Source organism: Chiloscyllium plagiosum, unplaced genomic scaffold (assembly GCF_037043375.1).
Source record: "Chiloscyllium plagiosum isolate Xiang-an unplaced genomic scaffold, Cpla_swu_hap1 HiC_scaffold_38, whole genome shotgun sequence".
NCBI classification, from domain to species: Eukaryota; Metazoa; Chordata; class Chondrichthyes; order Orectolobiformes; family Hemiscylliidae; genus Chiloscyllium; species Chiloscyllium plagiosum.
In genome coordinates this window covers 19,905,779-19,925,816 of record NW_028270176.1, presented here as the reverse complement: position 1 = coordinate 19,925,816, position 20,038 = coordinate 19,905,779, and the positions used below count along the sequence as shown (strand labels likewise).

Here is a 20,038-nt window from a genome sequence, read left to right as displayed (position 1 = left end):
TAATGTGTACCGTACCCCAGTGTTAATGTGTACCGTACCCCAGTGTTAATGTGTACCGTACCCCAGTGTTAATGTGTCTGTACCCCAGTGTTAATGTGTACCGTACCCCAGTGTTAATGTGTACCGTACCCCAGTGTTAATGTGTACCGTACCCCAGTGTTAATGTGTCTGTACCCCAGTGTTAATGTGTCTGTACCCCAGTGTTAATGTGTACCGTACCCCAGTGTTAATGTGTACTGTACCCCAGTGTTAATGTGTACCGTACCCCAGTGTTAATGTGTACCATACCCCAGTGTTAATGTGTACTGTACCCCAGTGTTAGTGTGTACCGTACCCCAGTGTTAATGTGTACCGTACCCCAGTGTTAATGTGTACCGTACCCCAGTGTTAATGTGTACCGTACCCCAGTGTTAATGTGTACTGTACCCCAGTGTTAATGTGTACCGTACCCCAGTGTTAATGTGTACTGTACCCCAGTGTTAATGTGTACCGTACCCCAGTGTTAATGTGTACCATACCCCAGTGTTAATGTGTATCATACCCCAGTGTTAATGTGTACCGTACCCCAGTGTTAATGTGTACCGTACCCCAGTGTTAATGTGTACCGTACCCCAGTGTTAATGTGTACCGTACCCCAGTGTTAATGTGTACCGTACCCCAGTGTTAATGTGTACCGTACCCCAGTGTTAATGTGTTCCGTACCCCAGTGTTAATGTGTACCGTACCCCAGTGTTAATGTGTACCGTACCCCAGTGTTAATGTGTCTGTACCCCAGTGTTAATGTGTCTGTACCCCAGTGTTAATGTGTACCGTACCCCAGTGTTAATGTGTACCGTACCCCAGTGTTAATGTGTACTGTACCCCAGTGTTAATGTGTACCGTACCCCAGTGTTAATGTGTATCATACCCCAGTGTTAATGTGTACCGTACCCCAGTGTTAATGTGTCTGTACCCCAGTGTTAATGTGTACCGTACCCCAGTGTTAATGTGTACTGTACCCCAGTGTTAATGTGTACCGTACCCCAGTGTTAATGTGTACCATACCCCAGTGTTAATGTGTACCCTACCCCAGTGTTAATGTGTATCGTACCCCAGTGTTAATGTGTACCGTACCCCAGTGTTAATGTGTACCGTACCCCAGTGTTAATGTGTACCGTACCCCAGTGTTAGTGTGTACTGTACCCCAGTGTTAATGTGTACTGTACCCCAGTGTTAATGTGTACCGTACCCCAGTGTTAATGTGTACCGTACCCCAGTGTTAATGTGTACCGTACCCCAGTGTTAATGTGTACCATACCCCAGTGTTAATGTGTACCGTACCCCAGTGTTAATGTGTACTGTACCCCAGTGTTAATGTGTACTGTACCCCAGTGTTAATGTGTACTGTACCCCAGTGTTAATGTGTACTGTACCCCAGTGTTAATGTGTACCGTACCCCAGTGTTAATGTGTACCATACCCCAGTGTTAATGTGTACCGTACCCCAGTGTTAGTGTGTACCGTACCCCAGTGTTAATGTGTACCGTACCCCAGTGTTAATGTGTACCGTACCCCAGTGTTAATGTGTACCGTACCCCAGTGTTAATGTGTACCGTACCCCAGTGTTAATGTGTACCGTACCCCAGTGTTAATGTGTACCGTACCCCAGTGTTAATGTGTACCGTACCCCAGTGTTAATGTGTATCGTACCCCAGTGTTAATGTGTACCGTACCCCAGTGTTAATGTGTCTGTACCCCAGTGTTAATGTGTACCGTACCCCAGTGTTAATGTGTACCGTACCCCAGTGTTAATGTGTACCATACCCCAGTGTTAATGTGTACCATACCCCAGTGTTAGTGTGTACCGTACCCCAGTGTTAGTGTGTACCGTACCCCAGTGTTAATGTGTACCGTACCCCAGTGTTAATGTGTACCGTACCCCAGTGTTAATGTGTACCATACCCCAGTGTTAATGTGTACCGTACCCCAGTGTTAATGTGTACCGTACCCCAGTGTTAGTGTGTACCGTACCCCAGTGTTAATGTGTCTGTACCCCAGTGTTAATGTGTACTGTACCCCAGTGTTAATGTGTACTGTACCCCAGTGTTAATGTGTACTGTACCCCAGTGTTAATGTGTACCGTACCCCAGTGTTAGTGTGTACCGTACCCCAGTGTTAATGTGTACCGTACCCCAGTGTTAGTGTGTACCGTACCCCAGTGTTAATGTGTACTGTACCCCAGTGTTAATGTGTACCGTACCCCAGTGTTAATGTGTACTGTACCCCAGTGTTAATGTGTACCGTACCCCAGTGTTAGTGTGTACCGTACCCCAGTGTTAATGTGTACCGTACCCCAGTGTTAATGTGTACTGTACCCCAGTGTTAATGTGTACCGTACCCCAGTGTTAATGTGTACCGTACCCCAGTGTTAATGTGTACCGTACCCCAGTGTTAATGTGTACCGTACCCCAGTGTTAATGTGTACCGTACCCCAGTGTTAGTGTGTACTGTACCCCAGTGTTAATGTGTACCGTACCCCAGTGTTAATGTGTACTGTACCCCAGTGTTAGTGTGTACCGTACCCCAGTGTTAATGTGTACCGTACCCCAGTGTTAATGTGTACCGTACCCCAGTGTTAGTGTGTACTGTACCCCAGTGTTAATGTGTACTGTACCCCAGTGTTAGTGTGTACCGTACCCCAGTGTTAATGTGTACCGTACCCCAGTGTTAATGTGTACCGTACCCCAGTGTTAGTGTGTACTGTACCCCAGTGTTAATGTGTACCGTACCCCAGTGTTAGTGTGTACTGTACCCCAGTGTTAATGTGTACCGTACCCCAGTGTTAGTGTGTACTGTACCCCAGTGTTAATGTGTACCGTACCCCAGTGTTAATGTGTACTGTACCCCAGTGTTAGTGTGTACCGTACCCCAGTGTTAATGTGTACCGTACCCCAGTGTTAATGTGTACCGTACCCCAGTGTTAGTGTGTACTGTACCCCAGTGTTAATGTGTACCGTACCCCAGTGTTAATGTGTACCGTACCCCAGTGTTAGTGTGTACTGTACCCCAGTGTTAATGTGTACTGTACCCCAGTGTTAGTGTGTACCGTACCCCAGTGTTAATGTGTACCGTACCCCAGTGTTAATGTGTACCGTACCCCAGTGTTAGTGTGTACTGTACCCCAGTGTTAATGTGTACCATCCCCAGTGTTAATGTGTACCGTACCCCAGTGTTAATGTGTACTGTACCCCAGTGTTAATGTGTATCGTACCCCAGTGTTAATGTGTATCGTACCCCAGTGTTAATGTGTATCGTACCCCAGTGTTAATGTGTATCGTACCCCAGTGTTAATGTGTACCATACCCCAGTGTTAATGTGTACCATACCCCAGTGTTAATGTGTACCGTACCCCAGTGTTAATGTGTACCGTACCCCAGTGTTAATGTGTACCGTACCCCAGTGTTAATGTGTACCGTACCCCAGTGTTAATGTGTACCGTACCCCAGTGTTAATGTGTACCGTACCCCAGTGTTAATGTGTACCGTACCCCAGTGTTAATGTGTACCGTACCCCAGTGTTAATGTGTACCGTACCCCAGTGTTAATGTGTACTGTACCCCAGTGTTAATGTGTACCGTACCCCAGTGTTAGTGTGTACCGTACCCCAGTGTTAATGTGTACCGTACCCCAGTGTTAATGTGTACCGTACCCCAGTGTTAATGTGTACCGTACCCCAGTGTTAATGTGTACCATACCCCAGTGTTAATGTGTATCGTACCCCAGTGTTAATGTGTACCGTACCCCAGTGTTAGTGTGTACCGTACCCCAGTGTTAATGTGTATCGTACCCCAGTGTTAATGTGTATCGTACCCCAGTGTTAATGTGTACCATACCCCAGTGTTAATGTGTACCGTACCCCAGTGTTAGTGTGTACCGTACCCCAGTGTTAATGTGTACCATACCCCAGTGTTAGTGTGTACCGTACCCCAGTGTTAATGTGTACCGTACCCCAGTGTTAGTGTGTACCGTACCCCAGTGTTAATGTATACCATACCCCAGTGTTAGTGTGTACCGTACCCCAGTGTTAGTGTGTACCGTACCCCAGTGTTAATGTGTACCGTACCCCAGTGTTAATGTGTATCGTACCCCAGTGTTAATGTGTACCGTACCCCAGTGTTAATGTGTACCGTACCCCAGTGTTAGTGTGTACTGTACCCCAGTGTTAATGTGAACCGTACCCCAGTGTTAATGTGTACTGTACCCCAGTGTTAATGTGTACCGTACCCCAGTGTTAATGTGTACCGTACCCCAGTGTTAATGTGTACCGTACCCCAGTGTTAATGTGTACCGTACCCCAGTGTTAGTGTGTACTGTACCCCAGTGTTAATGTGTACCGTACCCCAGTGTTAATGTGTACCGTACCCCAGTGTTAATGTGTACCGTACCCCAGTGTTAATGTGTACCGTACCCCAGTGTTAATGTGTCTGTACCCCAGTGTTAGTGTGTACCGTACCCCAGTGTTAATGTGTACTGTACCCCAGTGTTAATGTGTACCATACCCCAGTGTTAATGTGTACCGTACCCCAGTGTTAATGTGTCTGTACCCCAGTGTTAGTGTGTACCGTACCCCAGTGTTAATGTGTACTGTACCCCAGTGTTAATGTGTACCGTACCCCAGTGTTAATGTGTACCGTACCCCAGTGTTAATGTGTACCGTACCCCAGTGTTAATGTGTACCGTACCCCAGTGTTAATGTGTCTGTACCCCAGTGTTAGTGTGTACCGTACCCCAGTGTTAATGTGTACCGTACCCCAGTGTTAATGTGTACCGTACCCCAGTGTTAATGTGTACCGTACCCCAGTGTTAATGTGTACTGTACCCCAGTGTTAATGTGTACCGTACCCCAGTGTTAATGTGTACCGTACCCCAGTGTTAATGTGTCTGTACCCCAGTGTTAGTGTGTACCGTACCCCAGTGTTAGTGTGTACCGTACCCCAGTGTTAATGTGTACCGTACCCCAGTGTTAGTGTGTACTGTACCCCAGTGTTAATGTGTCTGTACCCCAGTGTTAGTGTGTACCGTACCCCAGTGTTAATGTGTACCGTACCCCAGTGTTAATGTGTCTGTACCCCAGTGTTAATGTGTACCGTACCCCAGTGTTAATGTGTACCGTACCCCAGTGTTAATGTGTACCGTACCCCAGTGTTAATGTGTACCGTACCCCAGTGTTAATGTGTCTGTACCCCAGTGTTAATGTGTACCGTACCCCAGTGTTAATGTGTATCATACCCCAGTGTTAATGTGTACCGTACCCCAGTGTTAATGTGTCTGTACCCCAGTGTTAATGTGTACCGTACCCCAGTGTTAGTGTGTACTGTACCCCAGTGTTAATGTGTACCGTACCCCAGTGTTAATGTGTACCGTACCCCAGTGTTAGTGTGTACTGTACCCCAGTGTTAATGTGTACCGTACCCCAGTGTTAATGTGTACCGTACCCCAGTGTTAATGTGTACCGTACCCCAGTGTTAATGTGTACCGTACCCCAGTGTTAATGTGTACCGTACCCCAGTGTTAATGTGTACCATACCCCAGTGTTAGTGTGTACCGTACCCCAGTGTTAATGTGTACCGTACCCCAGTGTTAGTGTGTACCGTACCCCAGTGTTAGTGTGTACCGTACCCCAGTGTTAATGTGTACCATACCCCAGTGTTAGTGTGTACCGTACCCCAGTGTTAGTGTGTACCGTACCCCAGTGTTAATGTGTACCGTACCCCAGTGTTAGTGTGTACCGTACCCCAGTGTTAATGTGTACCGTACCCCAGTGTTAATGTGTACCGTACCCCAGTGTTAATGTGTCTGTACCCCAGTGTTAGTGTGTACCGTACCCCAGTGTTAATGTGTACCGTACCCCAGTGTTAATGTGTACCGTACCCCAGTGTTAGTGTGTACCGTACCCCAGTGTTAATGTGTACCGTACCCCAGTGTTAATGTGTACCGTACCCCAGTGTTAATGTGTCTGTACCCCAGTGTTAGTGTGTACCGTACCCCAGTGTTAATGTGTACCGTACCCCAGTGTTAATGTGTACCGTACCCCAGTGTTAGTGTGTACCGTACCCCAGTGTTAATGTGTACCGTACCCCAGTGTTAATGTGTATCGTACCCCAGTGTTAATGTGTACCGTACCCCAGTGTTAATGTGTACCGTACCCCAGTGTTAATGTGTCTGTACCCCAGTGTTAATGTGTACCGTACCCCAGTGTTAGTGTGTACTGTACCCCAGTGTTAATGTGTACCGTACCCCAGTGTTAATGTGTACCGTACCCCAGTGTTAGTGTGTACCGTACCCCAGTGTTAGTGTGTACCGTACCCCAGTGTTAATGTGTACCGTACCCCAGTGTTAATGTGTACTGTACCCCAGTGTTAATGTGTACTGTACCCCAGTGTTAATGTGTACTGTACCCCAGTGTTAATGTGTCTGTACCCCAGTGTTAATGTGTACTGTACCCCAGTGTTAATGTGTACTGTACCCCAGTGTTAATGTGTACCGTACCCCAGTGTTAATGTGTACTGTACCCCAGTGTTAATGTGTCTGTACCCCAGTGTTAATGTGTCTGTACCCCAGTGTTAATGTGTACCGTACCCCAGTGTTAATGTGTACTGTACCCCAGTGTTAATGTGTCTGTACCCCAGTGTTAATGTGTACCGTACCCCAGTGTTAATGTGTACTGTACCCCAGTGTTAATGTGTACCGTACCCCAGTGTTAATGTGTACTGTACCCCAGTGTTAATGTGTCTGTACCCCAGTGTTAATGTGTACCGTACCCCAGTGTTAATGTGTACCGTACCCCAGTGTTAATGTGTACCGTACCCCAGTGTTAATGTGTACCGTACCCCAGTGTTAGTGTGTACTGTACCCCAGTGTTAATGTGTACCGTACCCCAGTGTTAATGTGTACCGTACCCCAGTGTTAGTGTGTACTGTACCCCAGTGTTAATGTGTACCGTACCCCAGTGTTAATGTGTACCGTACCCCAGTGTTAGTGTGTACTGTACCCCAGTGTTAATGTGTACCGTACCCCAGTGTTAATGTGTACCGTACCCCAGTGTTAGTGTGTACTGTACCCCAGTGTTAATGTGTACTGTACCCCAGTGTTAATGTGTACCGTACCCCAGTGTTAATGTGTACCGTACCCCAGTGTTAATGTGTACCGTACCCCAGTGTTAATGTGTACCGTACCCCAGTGTTAGTGTGTACCGTACCCCAGTGTTAATGTGTACTGTACCCCAGTGTTAATGTGTCTGTACCCCAGTGTTAGTGTGTACCGTACCCCAGTGTTAATGTGTACCGTACCCCAGTGTTAATGTGTACCGTACCCCAGTGTTAATGTGTACCGTACCCCAGTGTTAATGTGTACCGTACCCCAGTGTTAATGTGTACCGTACCCCAGTGTTAATGTGTACTGTACCCCAGTGTTAATGTGTACCGTACCCCAGTGTTAATGTGTACCGTACCCCAGTGTTAATGTGTACCGTACCCCAGTGTTAATGTGTATCATACCCCAGTGTTAGTGTGTACCGTACCCCAGTGTTAATGTGTACCGTACCCCAGTGTTAATGTGTACTGTACCCCAGTGTTAATGTGTATCATACCCCAGTGTTAATGTGTACCGTACCCCAGTGTTAATGTGTACCGTACCCCAGTGTTAATGTGTATCATACCCCAGTGTTAATGTGTATCATACCCCAGTGTTAATGTGTACCGTACCCCAGTGTTAATGTGTACTGTACCCCAGTGTTAATGTGTACCGTACCCCAGTGTTAGTGTGTACTGTACCCCAGTGTTAATGTGTACCGTACCCCAGTGTTAATGTGTACTGTACCCCAGTGTTAATGTGTATCATACCCCAGTGTTAATGTGTACCGTACCCCAGTGTTAATGTGTACCGTACCCCAGTGTTAATGTGTATCATACCCCAGTGTTAATGTGTCTGTACCCCAGTGTTAATGTGTATCATACCCCAGTGTTAATGTGTACCGTACCCCAGTGTTAATGTGTACTGTACCCCAGTGTTAATGTGTACTGTACCCCAGTGTTAATGTGTACCGTACCCCAGTGTTAGTGTGTACTGTACCCCAGTGTTAGTGTGTACCGTACCCCAGTGTTAGTGTGTACTGTACCCCAGTGTTAATGTGTACCGTACCCCAGTGTTAATGTGTACCCTACCCCAGTGTTAATGTGTACCGTACCCCAGTGTTAGTGTGTACCGTACCCCAGTGTTAATGTGTACCGTACCCCAGTGTTAATGTGTACCGTACCCCAGTGTTAATGTGTATCATACCCCAGTGTTAATGTGTACCATACCCCAGTGTTAATGTGTACCGTACCCCAGTGTTAATGTGTACCGTACCCCAGTGTTAATGTGTACCATACCCCAGTGTTAATGTGTACCGTACCCCAGTGTTAATGTGTACTGTACCCCAGTGTTAGTGTGTACCATACCCCAGTGTTAATGTGTACCGTACCCCAGTGTTAATGTGTACCATACCCCAGTGTTAATGTGTATCATACCCCAGTGTTAGTGTGTACCGTACCCCAGTGTTAATGTGTACCGTACCCCAGTGTTAATGTGTACCGTACCCCAGTGTTAATGTGTATCGTACCCCAGTGTTAGTGTGTACTGTACCCCAGTGTTAATGTGTACCATACCCCAGTGTTAATGTGTACCATACCCCAGTGTTAATGTGTCTGTACCCCAGTGTTAGTGTGTACCGTACCCCAGTGTTAATGTGTACCGTACCCCAGTGTTAATGTGTACCGTACCCCAGTGTTAGTGTGTACTGTACCCCAGTGTTAATGTGTACCATACCCCAGTGTTAATGTGTACCGTACCCCAGTGTTAATGTGTACTGTACCCCAGTGTTAATGTGTACCATACCCCAGTGTTAATGTGTACTGTACCCCAGTGTTAATGTGTACCGTACCCCAGTGTTAATGTGTACCGTACCCCAGTGTTAGTGTGTACCGTACCCCAGTGTTAGTGTGTACCGTACCCCAGTGTTAATGTGTACCGTACCCCAGTGTTAGTGTGTACCGTACCCCAGTGTTAGTGTGTACCGTACCCCAGTGTTAGTGTGTACCGTACCCCAGTGTTAATGTGTACCATACCCCAGTGTTAATGTGTACCGTACCCCAGTGTTAATGTGTACCGTACCCCAGTGTTAATGTGTATCATACCCCAGTGTTAATGTGTACCGTACCCCAGTGTTAGTGTGTACCGTACCCCAGTGTTAATGTGTACCATACCCCAGTGTTAATGTGTACCGTACCCCAGTGTTAATGTGTACCGTACCCCAGTGTTAATGTGTATCATACCCCAGTGTTAATGTGTACCGTACCCCAGTGTTAGTGTGTACCGTACCCCAGTGTTAATGTGTACCGTACCCCAGTGTTAATGTGTACCGTACCCCAGTGTTAATGTGTACCGTACCCCAGTGTTAATGTGTACCGTACCCCAGTGTTAATGTGTCTGTACCCCAGTGTTAATGTGTATCATACCCCAGTGTTAATGTGTACCGTACCCCAGTGTTAGTGTGTACTGTACCCCAGTGTTAATGTGTACCGTACCCCAGTGTTAGTGTGTACCGTACCCCAGTGTTAGTGTGTACCGTACCCCAGTGTTAATGTGTACCGTACCCCAGTGTTAGTGTGTACCGTACCCCAGTGTTAGTGTGTACCGTACCCCAGTGTTAATGTGTACCGTACCCCAGTGTTAATGTGTACCGTACCCCAGTGTTAGTGTGTACTGTACCCCAGTGTTAATGTGTCTGTACCCCAGTGTTAATGTGTACCGTACCCCAGTGTTAGTGTGTACCATACCCCAGTGTTAATGTGTACCGTACCCCAGTGTTAATGTGTACCGTACCCCAGTGTTAATGTGTACCGTACCCCAGTGTTAATGTGTACCGTACCCCAGTGTTAATGTGTACTGTACCCCAGTGTTAATGTGTACCGTACCCCAGTGTTAGTGTGTACCGTACCCCAGTGTTAATGTGTACCGTACCCCAGTGTTAATGTGTACCGTACCCCAGTGTTAATGTGTACCGTACCCCAGTGTTAGTGTGTATCGTACCCCAGTGTTAATGTGTACCGTACCCCAGTGTTAGTGTGTACCGTACCCCAGTGTTAATGTGTACCGTACCCCAGTGTTAATGTGTACCGTACCCCAGTGTTAATGTGTACCGTACCCCAGTGTTAATGTGTACTGTACCCCAGTGTTAATGTGTACTGTACCCCAGTGTTAATGTGTACCGTACCCCAGTGTTAATGTGTACCGTACCCCAGTGTTAATGTGTACCGTACCCCAGTGTTAATGTGTACCGTACCCCAGTGTTAATGTGTACCGTACCCCAGTGTTAATGTGTACCGTACCCCAGTGTTAATGTGTACCGTACCCCAGTGTTAATGTGTACCATACCCCAGTGTTAATGTGTACCGTACCCCAGTGTTAATGTGTACCGTACCCCAGTGTTAGTGTGTACCGTACCCCAGTGTTAATGTGTACCGTACCCCAGTGTTAATGTGTACCATACCCCAGTGTTAATGTGTACCGTACCCCAGTGTTAATGTGTACCGTACCCCAGTGTTAATGTGTACCGTACCCCAGTGTTAATGTGTACCGTACCCCAGTGTTAATGTGTATCATACCCCAGTGTTAATGTGTACTGTACCCCAGTGTTAATGTGTACCGTACCCCAGTGTTAATGTGTACCGTACCCCAGTGTTAATGTGTACCGTACCCCAGTGTTAATGTGTACTGTACCCCAGTGTTAATGTGTACCGTACCCCAGTGTTAATGTGTACCGTACCCCAGTGTTAATGTGTACTGTACCCCAGTGTTAATGTGTACCGTACCCCAGTGTTAATGTGTACTGTACCCCAGTGTTAATGTGTACCGTACCCCAGTGTTAATGTGTACCGTACCCCAGTGTTAATGTGTACCGTACCCCAGTGTTAATGTGTACCGTACCCCAGTGTTAATGTGTACCGTACCCCAGTGTTAATGTGTACCGTACCCCAGTGTTAGTGTGTATCGTACCCCAGTGTTAATGTGTACCGTACCCCAGTGTTAGTGTGTACCGTACCCCAGTGTTAATGTGTACCGTACCCCAGTGTTAATGTGTACCGTACCCCAGTGTTAATGTGTATCGTACCCCAGTGTTAATGTGTATCGTACCCCAGTGTTAATGTGTACCGTACCCCAGTGTTAATGTGTACCGTACCCCAGTGTTAATGTGTACTGTACCCCAGTGTTAATGTGTACCGTACCCCAGTGTTAATGTGTACCGTACCCCAGTGTTAATGTGTACCGTACCCCAGTGTTAATGTGTACTGTACCCCAGTGTTAATGTGTACCGTACCCCAGTGTTAATGTGTACCGTACCCCAGTGTTAATGTGTACCGTACCCCAGTGTTAATGTGTACCGTACCCCAGTGTTAATGTGTACCGTACCCCAGTGTTAATGTGTACCGTACCCCAGTGTTAATGTGTACTGTACCCCAGTGTTAATGTGTACCGTACCCCAGTGTTAATGTGTACCGTACCCCAGTGTTAATGTGTACTGTACCCCAGTGTTAATGTGTACCGTACCCCAGTGTTAATATGTACCGTACCCCAGTGTTAATGTGTACCGTACCCCAGTGTTAATGTGTCTGTACCCCAGTGTTAATGTGTACCGTACCCCAGTGTTAATGTGTACTGTACCCCAGTGTTAATGTGTACCGTACCCCAGTGTTAATGTGTACCGTACCCCAGTGTTAATGTGTACCGTACCCCAGTGTTAATGTGTCTGTACCCCAGTGTTAATGTGTACCGTACCCCAGTGTTAGTGTGTACCGTACCCCAGTGTTAATGTGTACCGTACCCCAGTGTTAATGTGTACCGTACCCCCGTGTTAATGTGTACCGTACCCCCGTGGTAGTGTGTACCGTACCCCAGTATTCCTGGATCTGCTGTTTGTTTACCAGTTCCACAAGACATGAGTATCTGTCTCCGACTGTGGGCTCTATCTGGATATGGTACAGGACGGTGTATCCCCAGCTGCTGTCAAAGGTGAACAGGACGGTTTTATCCGTCCTCTCCAGGGGCTGGCCATTCTTCTGGAAGGTGACCTCTGCCGCTGGCGGGAATAGGTCTGAAACCAGGCAGTTCAGCATGACCCTGCGACCGGAGACTCCAGATTCATCTAGGTACAGTCGCACCGTCGGGATATCTGGGAAGAGCAGGATTGGGAATGTCAGCGTGCGCTCCCTTCACCCTCTCCATCGCTGGCACCAGCCTGGCAGCTATCGCTCAATCCCCAAAAGGGAAGCTCTGGCCCTTACGGGAGGGTGGGTAAGAGGCATGGGTGTGGAGTCACGTATAGGCCCGGACTGGGAAGGGCAGGAAGCATTCCATTGGGAAATCGAGCCACTATTGTCTCGAGGTTTTGTCGCGGAGACTCCGGGGAGGATTGAGCGACTCCCCACACCCCCCCCAATTCCCATCCTCGGAGTGTAAAACCCGCCAGCGTCTCGAGTTGTTGTCAGGACAAATGGCAAGAATGCCAAATTCTCCCCGCGGCGGGTGATGTCTGACCCGAGAAAGGGGCGCGCTGGTTGGCCTAGTGCTCAACCCCGATTGGCCCGTGGGTTGCCGCGGGGGAAAGGAATCGTTGCGTGATTGGCCAATCGAGTCGAGCAGCTCCTCCTGCCAGCTGAATACTCAAGGCCCAGACTGGGCCTCAGGCCTCAGTCTGAGATCGGACGGCACTTGCTGAATGGGCCTTGAGAGCTCAAACCGCAAGCAGCATGAAACTAAACAGCAGGATTTTCTTGTCTGGCGTAAAAAGGTAAGTCGAAGTTCGGGAAATTAATAATGGGGAGGTTGGGAGGGGTTCAATGCTTTGCATCTGTCTTCACAATGGAAGACACGGATAGCATTCCAAAATTCCAATACAATCAATAGCTTAGAGGGGCTTGGGAAGGACATCGCCAGGGAAAACACACTTGGGAAACTCATGGGGATAAGATCCCTTGGGCATGATGGGTTGCACCCTCAGATTCCCAAATGAGGTAGCTACAGAGGTTGTAGTAATCGCCCAGGATTCTTCAGATTCAGCCTGGGCGGCACGGTGGCTCAGTGGTTAGCACTGCTGCCTCACAGCACCAGGGACCCGGGTTCGATTCCCAGCCTCGGGGCGACAGGCTCGATAAAGTTTGCACATTCTCGCCGCCTGTATCTGAGTGGGTTTGCTCCGGGTGATCTGGTTTCCGATCCAGAAACGCGCAGGTTAGGGTGGGATTGGCCGTGCTAAATTGTCCCGTAGTGCCCAGGGATGTGCAGGTTAGGGTGGATTGGCCGTGCTAAATTGTCCCGTAGTGCCCAGGGATGTGCAGGTTATAGGGTGGATTGGCCGTGCTAAATTGTCCCGTAGTGCCCAGGGATGTGCAGGTTAGGGTGGATTGGCCGTGCTAAATTGTCCCGTAGTGCCCAGGGATGTACAGGTTAGGGTGGATTGGCCGTGCTAAATTGTCCCGTAGTGCCCAGGGATGTGCAGGTTAGGGTGGATTGGCCGTGCTAAATTGTCCCGTAGTGCCCAGGGATGTGCAGGTTAGGGTGGGATTGGCCGTGCTAAATTGTCCCGTAGTGCCCAGGGATGTGCAGGTTAGGGTGGGATTGGCCGTGCTAAATTGTCCCGTAGTGCCCAGGGATGTGCAGGTTAGGGTGGGATTGGCCATGCTAAATTGTCCCCGTAGTGCCCAGGGATGTGCAGGTTAGGGTGGGATTGGCCGTGCTAAATTGTCCCCTAGTGCCCAGGGATGTACAGGTTAGGGTGGATTGGCCGTGCTAAATTGTCCCGTAGTGCCCAGGGATGTGCAGGTTAGGGTGGGATTGGCCGTGCTAAATTGTCCCGTAGTGCCCAGGGATGTGCAGGTTAGGGTGGGATTGGCCGTGCTAAATTGTCCCGTAGTGCCCAGGGATGTGCAGGTTAGGGTGGGATTGGCCATGCTAAATTGTCCCCGTAGTGCCCAGGGATGTGCAGGTTAGGGTGGGATTGGCCGTGCTAAATTGTCCCGTAGTGCCCAGGGATGTGCAGGTTAGGGTGGATTAGCCGTGCTAAATTGTCCCGTAGTGCCCAGGGATGTGCAGGTTAGGGTGGATTAGCCGTGCTAAATTGTCCCGTAGTGCCCAGGGAAGTGCAGGTTAGGGTGGATTGGCCGTGCTAAATTGTCCCGTAGTGCCCAGGGATGTGCAGGTTAGGGTGGGATTGGTCATGCTAAATTGTCCCGTAGTGCCCAGGGATGTGCAGGTTAGGGTGGATTGGCCGTGCTAAATTGTCCCCGTAGTGCCCAGGGATGTGCAGGTTAGGGTGGATTGGCCGTGCTAAATTGTCCCCGTAGTGCCCAGGGATGTGCAGGTTAGGGTGGATTGGCCGTGCTAAATTGTCCCATAGTGCCCAGGGATGTGCAGGTTAGGGTGGATTGGCCGTGCTAAATTGTCCCATAGTGCCCAGGGATGTGCAGGTTAGGGTGGATTGGCCGTGCTAAATTGTCCCGTAGTGCCCAGGGATGTGCAAGTTAGGGTGGATTGACCGTGCTAAATTGTCCTGTAGTGCCCAGGGATGTACGGGTTAGGGTGGATTGGCCGTGCTAAATTGTCCCATAGTGCCCAGGGATGTGCAGGTTAGGGTGCGATTGGCCGTGCTAAATTGTCCCGTAGTGCCCAGGGATGTGCAGGTTAGGGTGGATTAGCCGTGCTAAATTGTCCCGTAGTGCCCAGGGATGTGCAGGTTAGGGTGGATTGGCCGTGCTAAATTGTCCCATAGTGCCCAGGGATGTGCAGGTTAGGGTGGATTGGCCGTGCTAAATTGTCCCATAGTGCCCAGGGATGTGCAGGTTAGGGTGGATTGGCCGTGCTAAATTGTCCCATAGTGCCCAGGGATGTGCAGGTTAGGGTGGATTGGCCGTGCTAAATTGTCCCGTAGTGCCCAGGGATGTGCAGGTTAGGGTGGATTGGCCGTGCTAAATTGTCCCCGTAATGCCCAGGGATGTGCAGGTTAGGGTGGATTGGCCGTGCTAAATTGTCCCCATAGTGCCCAGGGATGTGCAGGTTAGGGTGGATTGGCCGTGCTAAATTGTCCCCGTAGTGCCCAGGGATGTACAGGTTAGGGTGGATTGGCCGTGCTAAATTGTCCCGTAGTGCCCAGGGATGTACAGGTTAGGGTGGATTGGCCGTGCTAAATTGTCCCATAGTGCCCAGGGATGTGCAGGTTAGGGTGGATTGGCCGTGCTAAATTGTCCCCGTAGTGCCCAGGGATGTACAGGTTAGGGTGGATTGGCCGTGCTAAATTGTCCCGTAGTGCCCAGGGATGTACAGGTTAGGGTGGATTGGCCGTGCTAAATTGTCCCATAGTGCCCAGGGATGTGCAGGTTAGGGTGCGATTGGCCGTGCTAAATTGTCCCGTAGTGCCCAGGGATGTGCAGGTTAGGGTGGATTAGCCGTGCTAAATTGTCCCGTAGTGCCCAGGGATGTGCAGGTTAGGGTGGATTAGCCGTGCTAAATTGTCCCGTAATGCCCAGGGATGTGCAGGTTAGGGTGGATTGGCCGTGCTAAATTGTCCCCGTAGTGCCCAGGGATGTGCAGGTTAGGGTGGATTGGCCGTGCTAAATTGTCCCCGTAGTGCCCAGGGATGTGCAGGTTAGGGTGGATTGGCCGTGCTAAATTGTCCCGTAGTGCCCAGGGATGTGCAGGTTAGGGTGGATTGGCCGTGCTAAATTGTCCCGTAGTGCCCAGGGATGTGCAGGTTAGGGTGGATTGGCCGTGCTAAATTGTCCCGTAGTGCCCAGGGATGTGCAGGTTAGGGTGGATTGGCCGTGCTAAATTGTCCCATAGTGCCCAGGGATGTGCAAGTTAGGGTGGATTGGCCGTGCTAAATTGTCCCCGTAGTGCCCAGGGATGTGCAGGTTAGGGTGGATTGGCCGTGCTAAATTGTCCCGTAGTGCCCAGGGATGTGCAGGTTAGGGTGGATTGGTCGTGCTAAATTGTCCCATAGTGCCCAGGGATGTGCAGGTTAGGGTGGATTGGCCGTGCTAAATTGTCCCCGTAGTGCCCAGGGATGTGCAGGTTAGGGTGGATTGGCCGTGCTAAATTGTCCCGTAGTGCCTAGGGATGTGCAGGTTAGGGTGGATTGGCCGTGCTAAATTGTCCCGTAGTGCCCAGGGATGTGCAGGTTAGGGTGGATTGGCCGTGCTAAATTGTCCCCGTAGTGCCCAGGGATGTGCAGGTTAGGGTGGATTGGCCGTGCTAAATTGTCCCGTAGTGCCCAGGGATGTGCAGGTTAGGGTGGATTGGCCGTGCTAAATTGTCCCGTAGTGCCCAGGGATGTGCAGGTTAGGGTGGGATTGGCTGTGCTAAATTGTCCCGTAGTGCCCAGGGATGTGCAGGTTAGGGTGGATTGGCCGTGCTAAATTGTCCCGTAGTGCCCAGGGATGTGCAGGTTAGGGTGGGTTGGCTGTGCTAAATTGTCCCCGTAGTGCCCAGGGATGTGCAGGTTAGGGTGGATTGGCCGTGCTAAATTGTCCCGTAGTGCCCAGGGATGTGCAGGTTAGGGTGGATTGGCCGTGCTAAATTGTCCCCGTAGTGCCCAGGGATGTGCAGGTTAGGGTGGATTGGCCGTGCTAAATTGTCCTGTAGTGCCCAGGGATGTGCAGGTTAGGGTGGGTTGGCCGTGCTAAATTGTCCCGTAGTGCCCAGGGATGTGCAAGTTAGGGTGGATTGGCCGTGCTAAATTGTCCCGTAGTGCCCAGGGATGTGCAAGTTAGGGTGGGTTGGCTGTGCTAAATTGTCCCCGTAGTGCCCAGGGATGTGCAGGTTAGGGTGGATTGGCCGTGCTAAATTGTCCCGTAGTGCCCAGGGATGTGCAGGTTAGGGTGGATTGGCCGTGCTAAATTGTCCCCGTAGTGCCCAGGGATGTGCAGGTTAGGGTGGATTGGCCGTGCTAAATTGTCCTGTAGTGCCCAGGGATGTGCAAGTTAGGGTGGATTGGCCGTGCTAAATTGTCCCGTAGTGCCCAGGGATGTGCAAGTTAGGGTGGATTGGCCGTGCTAAATTGTCCCCGTAGTGCCCAGGGATGTGCAGGTTAGGGTGGATTGACCGTGCTAAATTGTCCCGTAGTGCCCAGGGATGTGCAGGTTAGGGTGGATTGGTCATGCTAAATTGTCCCGTAGTGCCCAGCGATGTGCAGGTTAGGGTGGATTGGCCGTGCTAAATTGTCCCGTAGTGCCCAGGGATGTGCAGGTTAGGGTGGATTGGCCGTGCTAAATTGTCCCGTAGTGCCCAGGGATGTGCAGGTTAGGGTGGATTGGCCGTGCTAAATTGTCCCCGTAGTGCCCAGGGATGTGCGGGTTAGGGTGGATTGGCCGTGCTAAATTGTCCCGTAGTGCCCAGGGATGTGCAGGTTAGGGTGGATTGGTCACGCTAAATTGTCCCATAGTGCTCAGGGATATGCAGGTTAGGGTGGATTGACCGTGCTAAATTGTCCCACAGTGTCCAGGGATGTGCAGGTTAGGGTGGATTGGCGGTGATAAATTGTCCGATAGTGCCCAGGGATGTGCAGGTTAGGGTGGATTGGCCGTGCTAAATCGTCCCGTAGTGCCCAGGGATGTGCTGGTTAGGGTGGATTGGCTGTGCTCAATTGTCCCATAGTGCCCAGGGATGTGCAGGTTAGGGTGGATTGGCCGTGCTAAGTTGGCCCCGTATTGCCCAGGGATGTGCAAGTTAGGGTGGATTGGCCGTGCTAAATTGTCCCGTAGTGCCCAGGGATGTGCAGGTTAGGGTGGATTGGCCGTGCTAAATTGTCTCCGTAGTGCCCAGGGATGTGCAAGTTAGGGTGGATTGGTCATGCTAAATTGTCCCGTAGTGCCCAGGGATGTGCAGGTTAGGGTGGATTGGTCATGCTAAATTGTCCCATAGTGCCCAGGGATGTGCAGGTTAGGGTGGATTGGCCGTGCTAAATTGTCCCATAGTGCCCAGGGATGTGCAGGTTAGGGTGGATTGGCCGTGCTAAATTGTCCCCATAGTGCCCAGGGATGTGCAGGTTAGGGTGGATTGACCGTGCTAAATTGTCCCATAGTGCCCAGGGATGTGCAGGTTAGGGTGGATTGGCCGTGCTAAATTGTCCCCATAGTGCCCAGGGATGTGCAGGTTAGGGTGGATTGGCCGTGCTAAATTGTCCCCATAGTGCCCAGGGATGTGCAGGTTAGGATGGATTGGTGATGCTAAATTGTCCCGTAGTGCCCAGGGATGTGCAGGTTAGGGTGGATTGGTCATGCTAAATTGTCCCATAGTGCTCAGGGATGTGCAGGTTAGGGTGGATTGGCCGTGCTAAATTGTCCCGTAGTGCCCAGGGATGTGCAGGTTAGGGTGGATTGGTCATGCTAAATTGTCCCGTAGTGCCCAGGGATGTGCAGGTTAGGGTGGATTGGCCGTGCTAAATTGTCCCGTAGTGCCCAGGGATGTGCAGGTTAGGGTGGATTGGCGGTGATAAATTGTCCGATAGTGCCCAGGGATGTGCAGGTTATGGTGGATTGGCCGTGCTAAATTGTCCCGTAGTGCCCAGGGATGTGCAGGTTAGGGTGGATTGGCGGTGATAAATTGTCCGATAGTGCCCAGGGATGTGCAGGTTGTGGTGGATTGGCCGTGCTAAATTGTCCCCGTAGTGCCCAGGGATGTGCAGGTTAGGGTGGATTGTCCGTGCTAAATTGTCCCGTAGTGCCCAGGGATGTGCAGGTTAGGGTGGATTGGGCGTGCTAAATTGTCCCGTAGTGTCCAGGGATGGGCAGGTGAGGGTGGATTGGCCGTGCTAAATTGTCCCCGTAGTGCCCAGGGATGTGCAGGTTAGGGTGGATTGGCCGTGCTAAATTGTCCCGTAGTGCCCAGGGATGTGCAGGTTAGGGTGGATTGGCCGTGCTAAATTGTCCCGTAGTGCCCAGGGATGTGCAGGTTAGGGTGGGATTGGCCGTGCTAAATTGTCCCGTAGTGCCCAGGGATGTGCAGGTTAGGGTGGATTGGCCGTGCTAAATTGTCCCATAGTGCCCAGGGATGTGCAAGTTAGGGTGGATTGGCCGTGCTAAATTGTCCCCGTAGTGCCCAGGGATGTGCAGGTTAGGGTGGATTGGTCGTGCTAAATTGTCCCGTAGTGCCCAGGGATGTGCAGGTTAGGGTGGGTTGGCCGTGCTAAATTGTCCCATAGTGCCCAGGGATGTGCAAGTTAGGGTGGATTGGTCATGCTAAATTGTCCCGTAGTGCCCAGGGATGTGCAGGTTAGGGTGGATTGGTCGTGCTAAATTGTCCCATAGTGCCCAGGGATGTGCAGGTTAGGGTGGATTGGCCGTGCTAAATTGTCCCCGTAGTGCCCAGGGATGTGCAGGTTAGGGTGGATTGGCCGTGCTAAATTGTCCCGTAGTGCCCAGGGATGTGCAGGTTAGGGTGGATTGGCCGTGCTAAATTGTCCCGTAGTGCCCAGGGATGTGCAGGTTAGGGTGGATTGGCCGTGCTAAATTGTCCCCGTAGTGCCCAGGGATGTGCAGGTTAGGGTGGATTGGCCGTGCTAAATTGTCCCGTAGTGCCCAGGGATGTGCAGGTTAGGGTGGATTGGCCGTGCTAAATTGTCCCGTAGTGCCCAGGGATGTGCAGGTTAGGGTGGGATTGGCTGTGCTAAATTGTCCCGTAGTGCCCAGGGATGTGCAGGTTAGGGTGGATTGGCCGTGCTAAATTGTCCCGTAGTGCCCAGGGATGTGCAGGTTAGGGTGGGTTGGCTGTGCTAAATTGTCCCCGTAGTGCCCAGGGATGTGCAGGTTAGGGTGGATTGGCCGTGCTAAATTGTCCCGTAGTGCCCAGGGATGTGCAGGTTAGGGTGGATTGGCCGTGCTAAATTGTCCCCGTAGTGCCCAGGGATGTGCAGGTTAGGGTGGATTGGCCGTGCTAAATTGTCCTGTAGTGCCCAGGGATGTGCAGGTTAGGGTG

At 50.5% G+C, this 20,038-nt stretch overlaps 1 protein-coding gene across 1 annotated transcript in view; it reads right to left on the bottom strand.

Moving 5' to 3' along the window:
• Nucleotides 1-12,240, bottom strand: part of LOC148139018 (HLA class II histocompatibility antigen, DM alpha chain-like) — a 94,757-nt gene extending 82,517 nt beyond the window's left edge. The window contains exon 1 of the mRNA XM_087981014.1: nucleotides 11,967-12,240. Within this exon, the coding sequence (XP_087837140.1) occupies nucleotides 11,967-12,189 (223 nt within the window). The 5' untranslated portion in view covers nucleotides 12,190-12,240. The remainder of the gene's footprint in view (nucleotides 1-11,966) is intronic.
• Nucleotides 12,241-20,038: the final 7,798 nt, after the last annotated feature.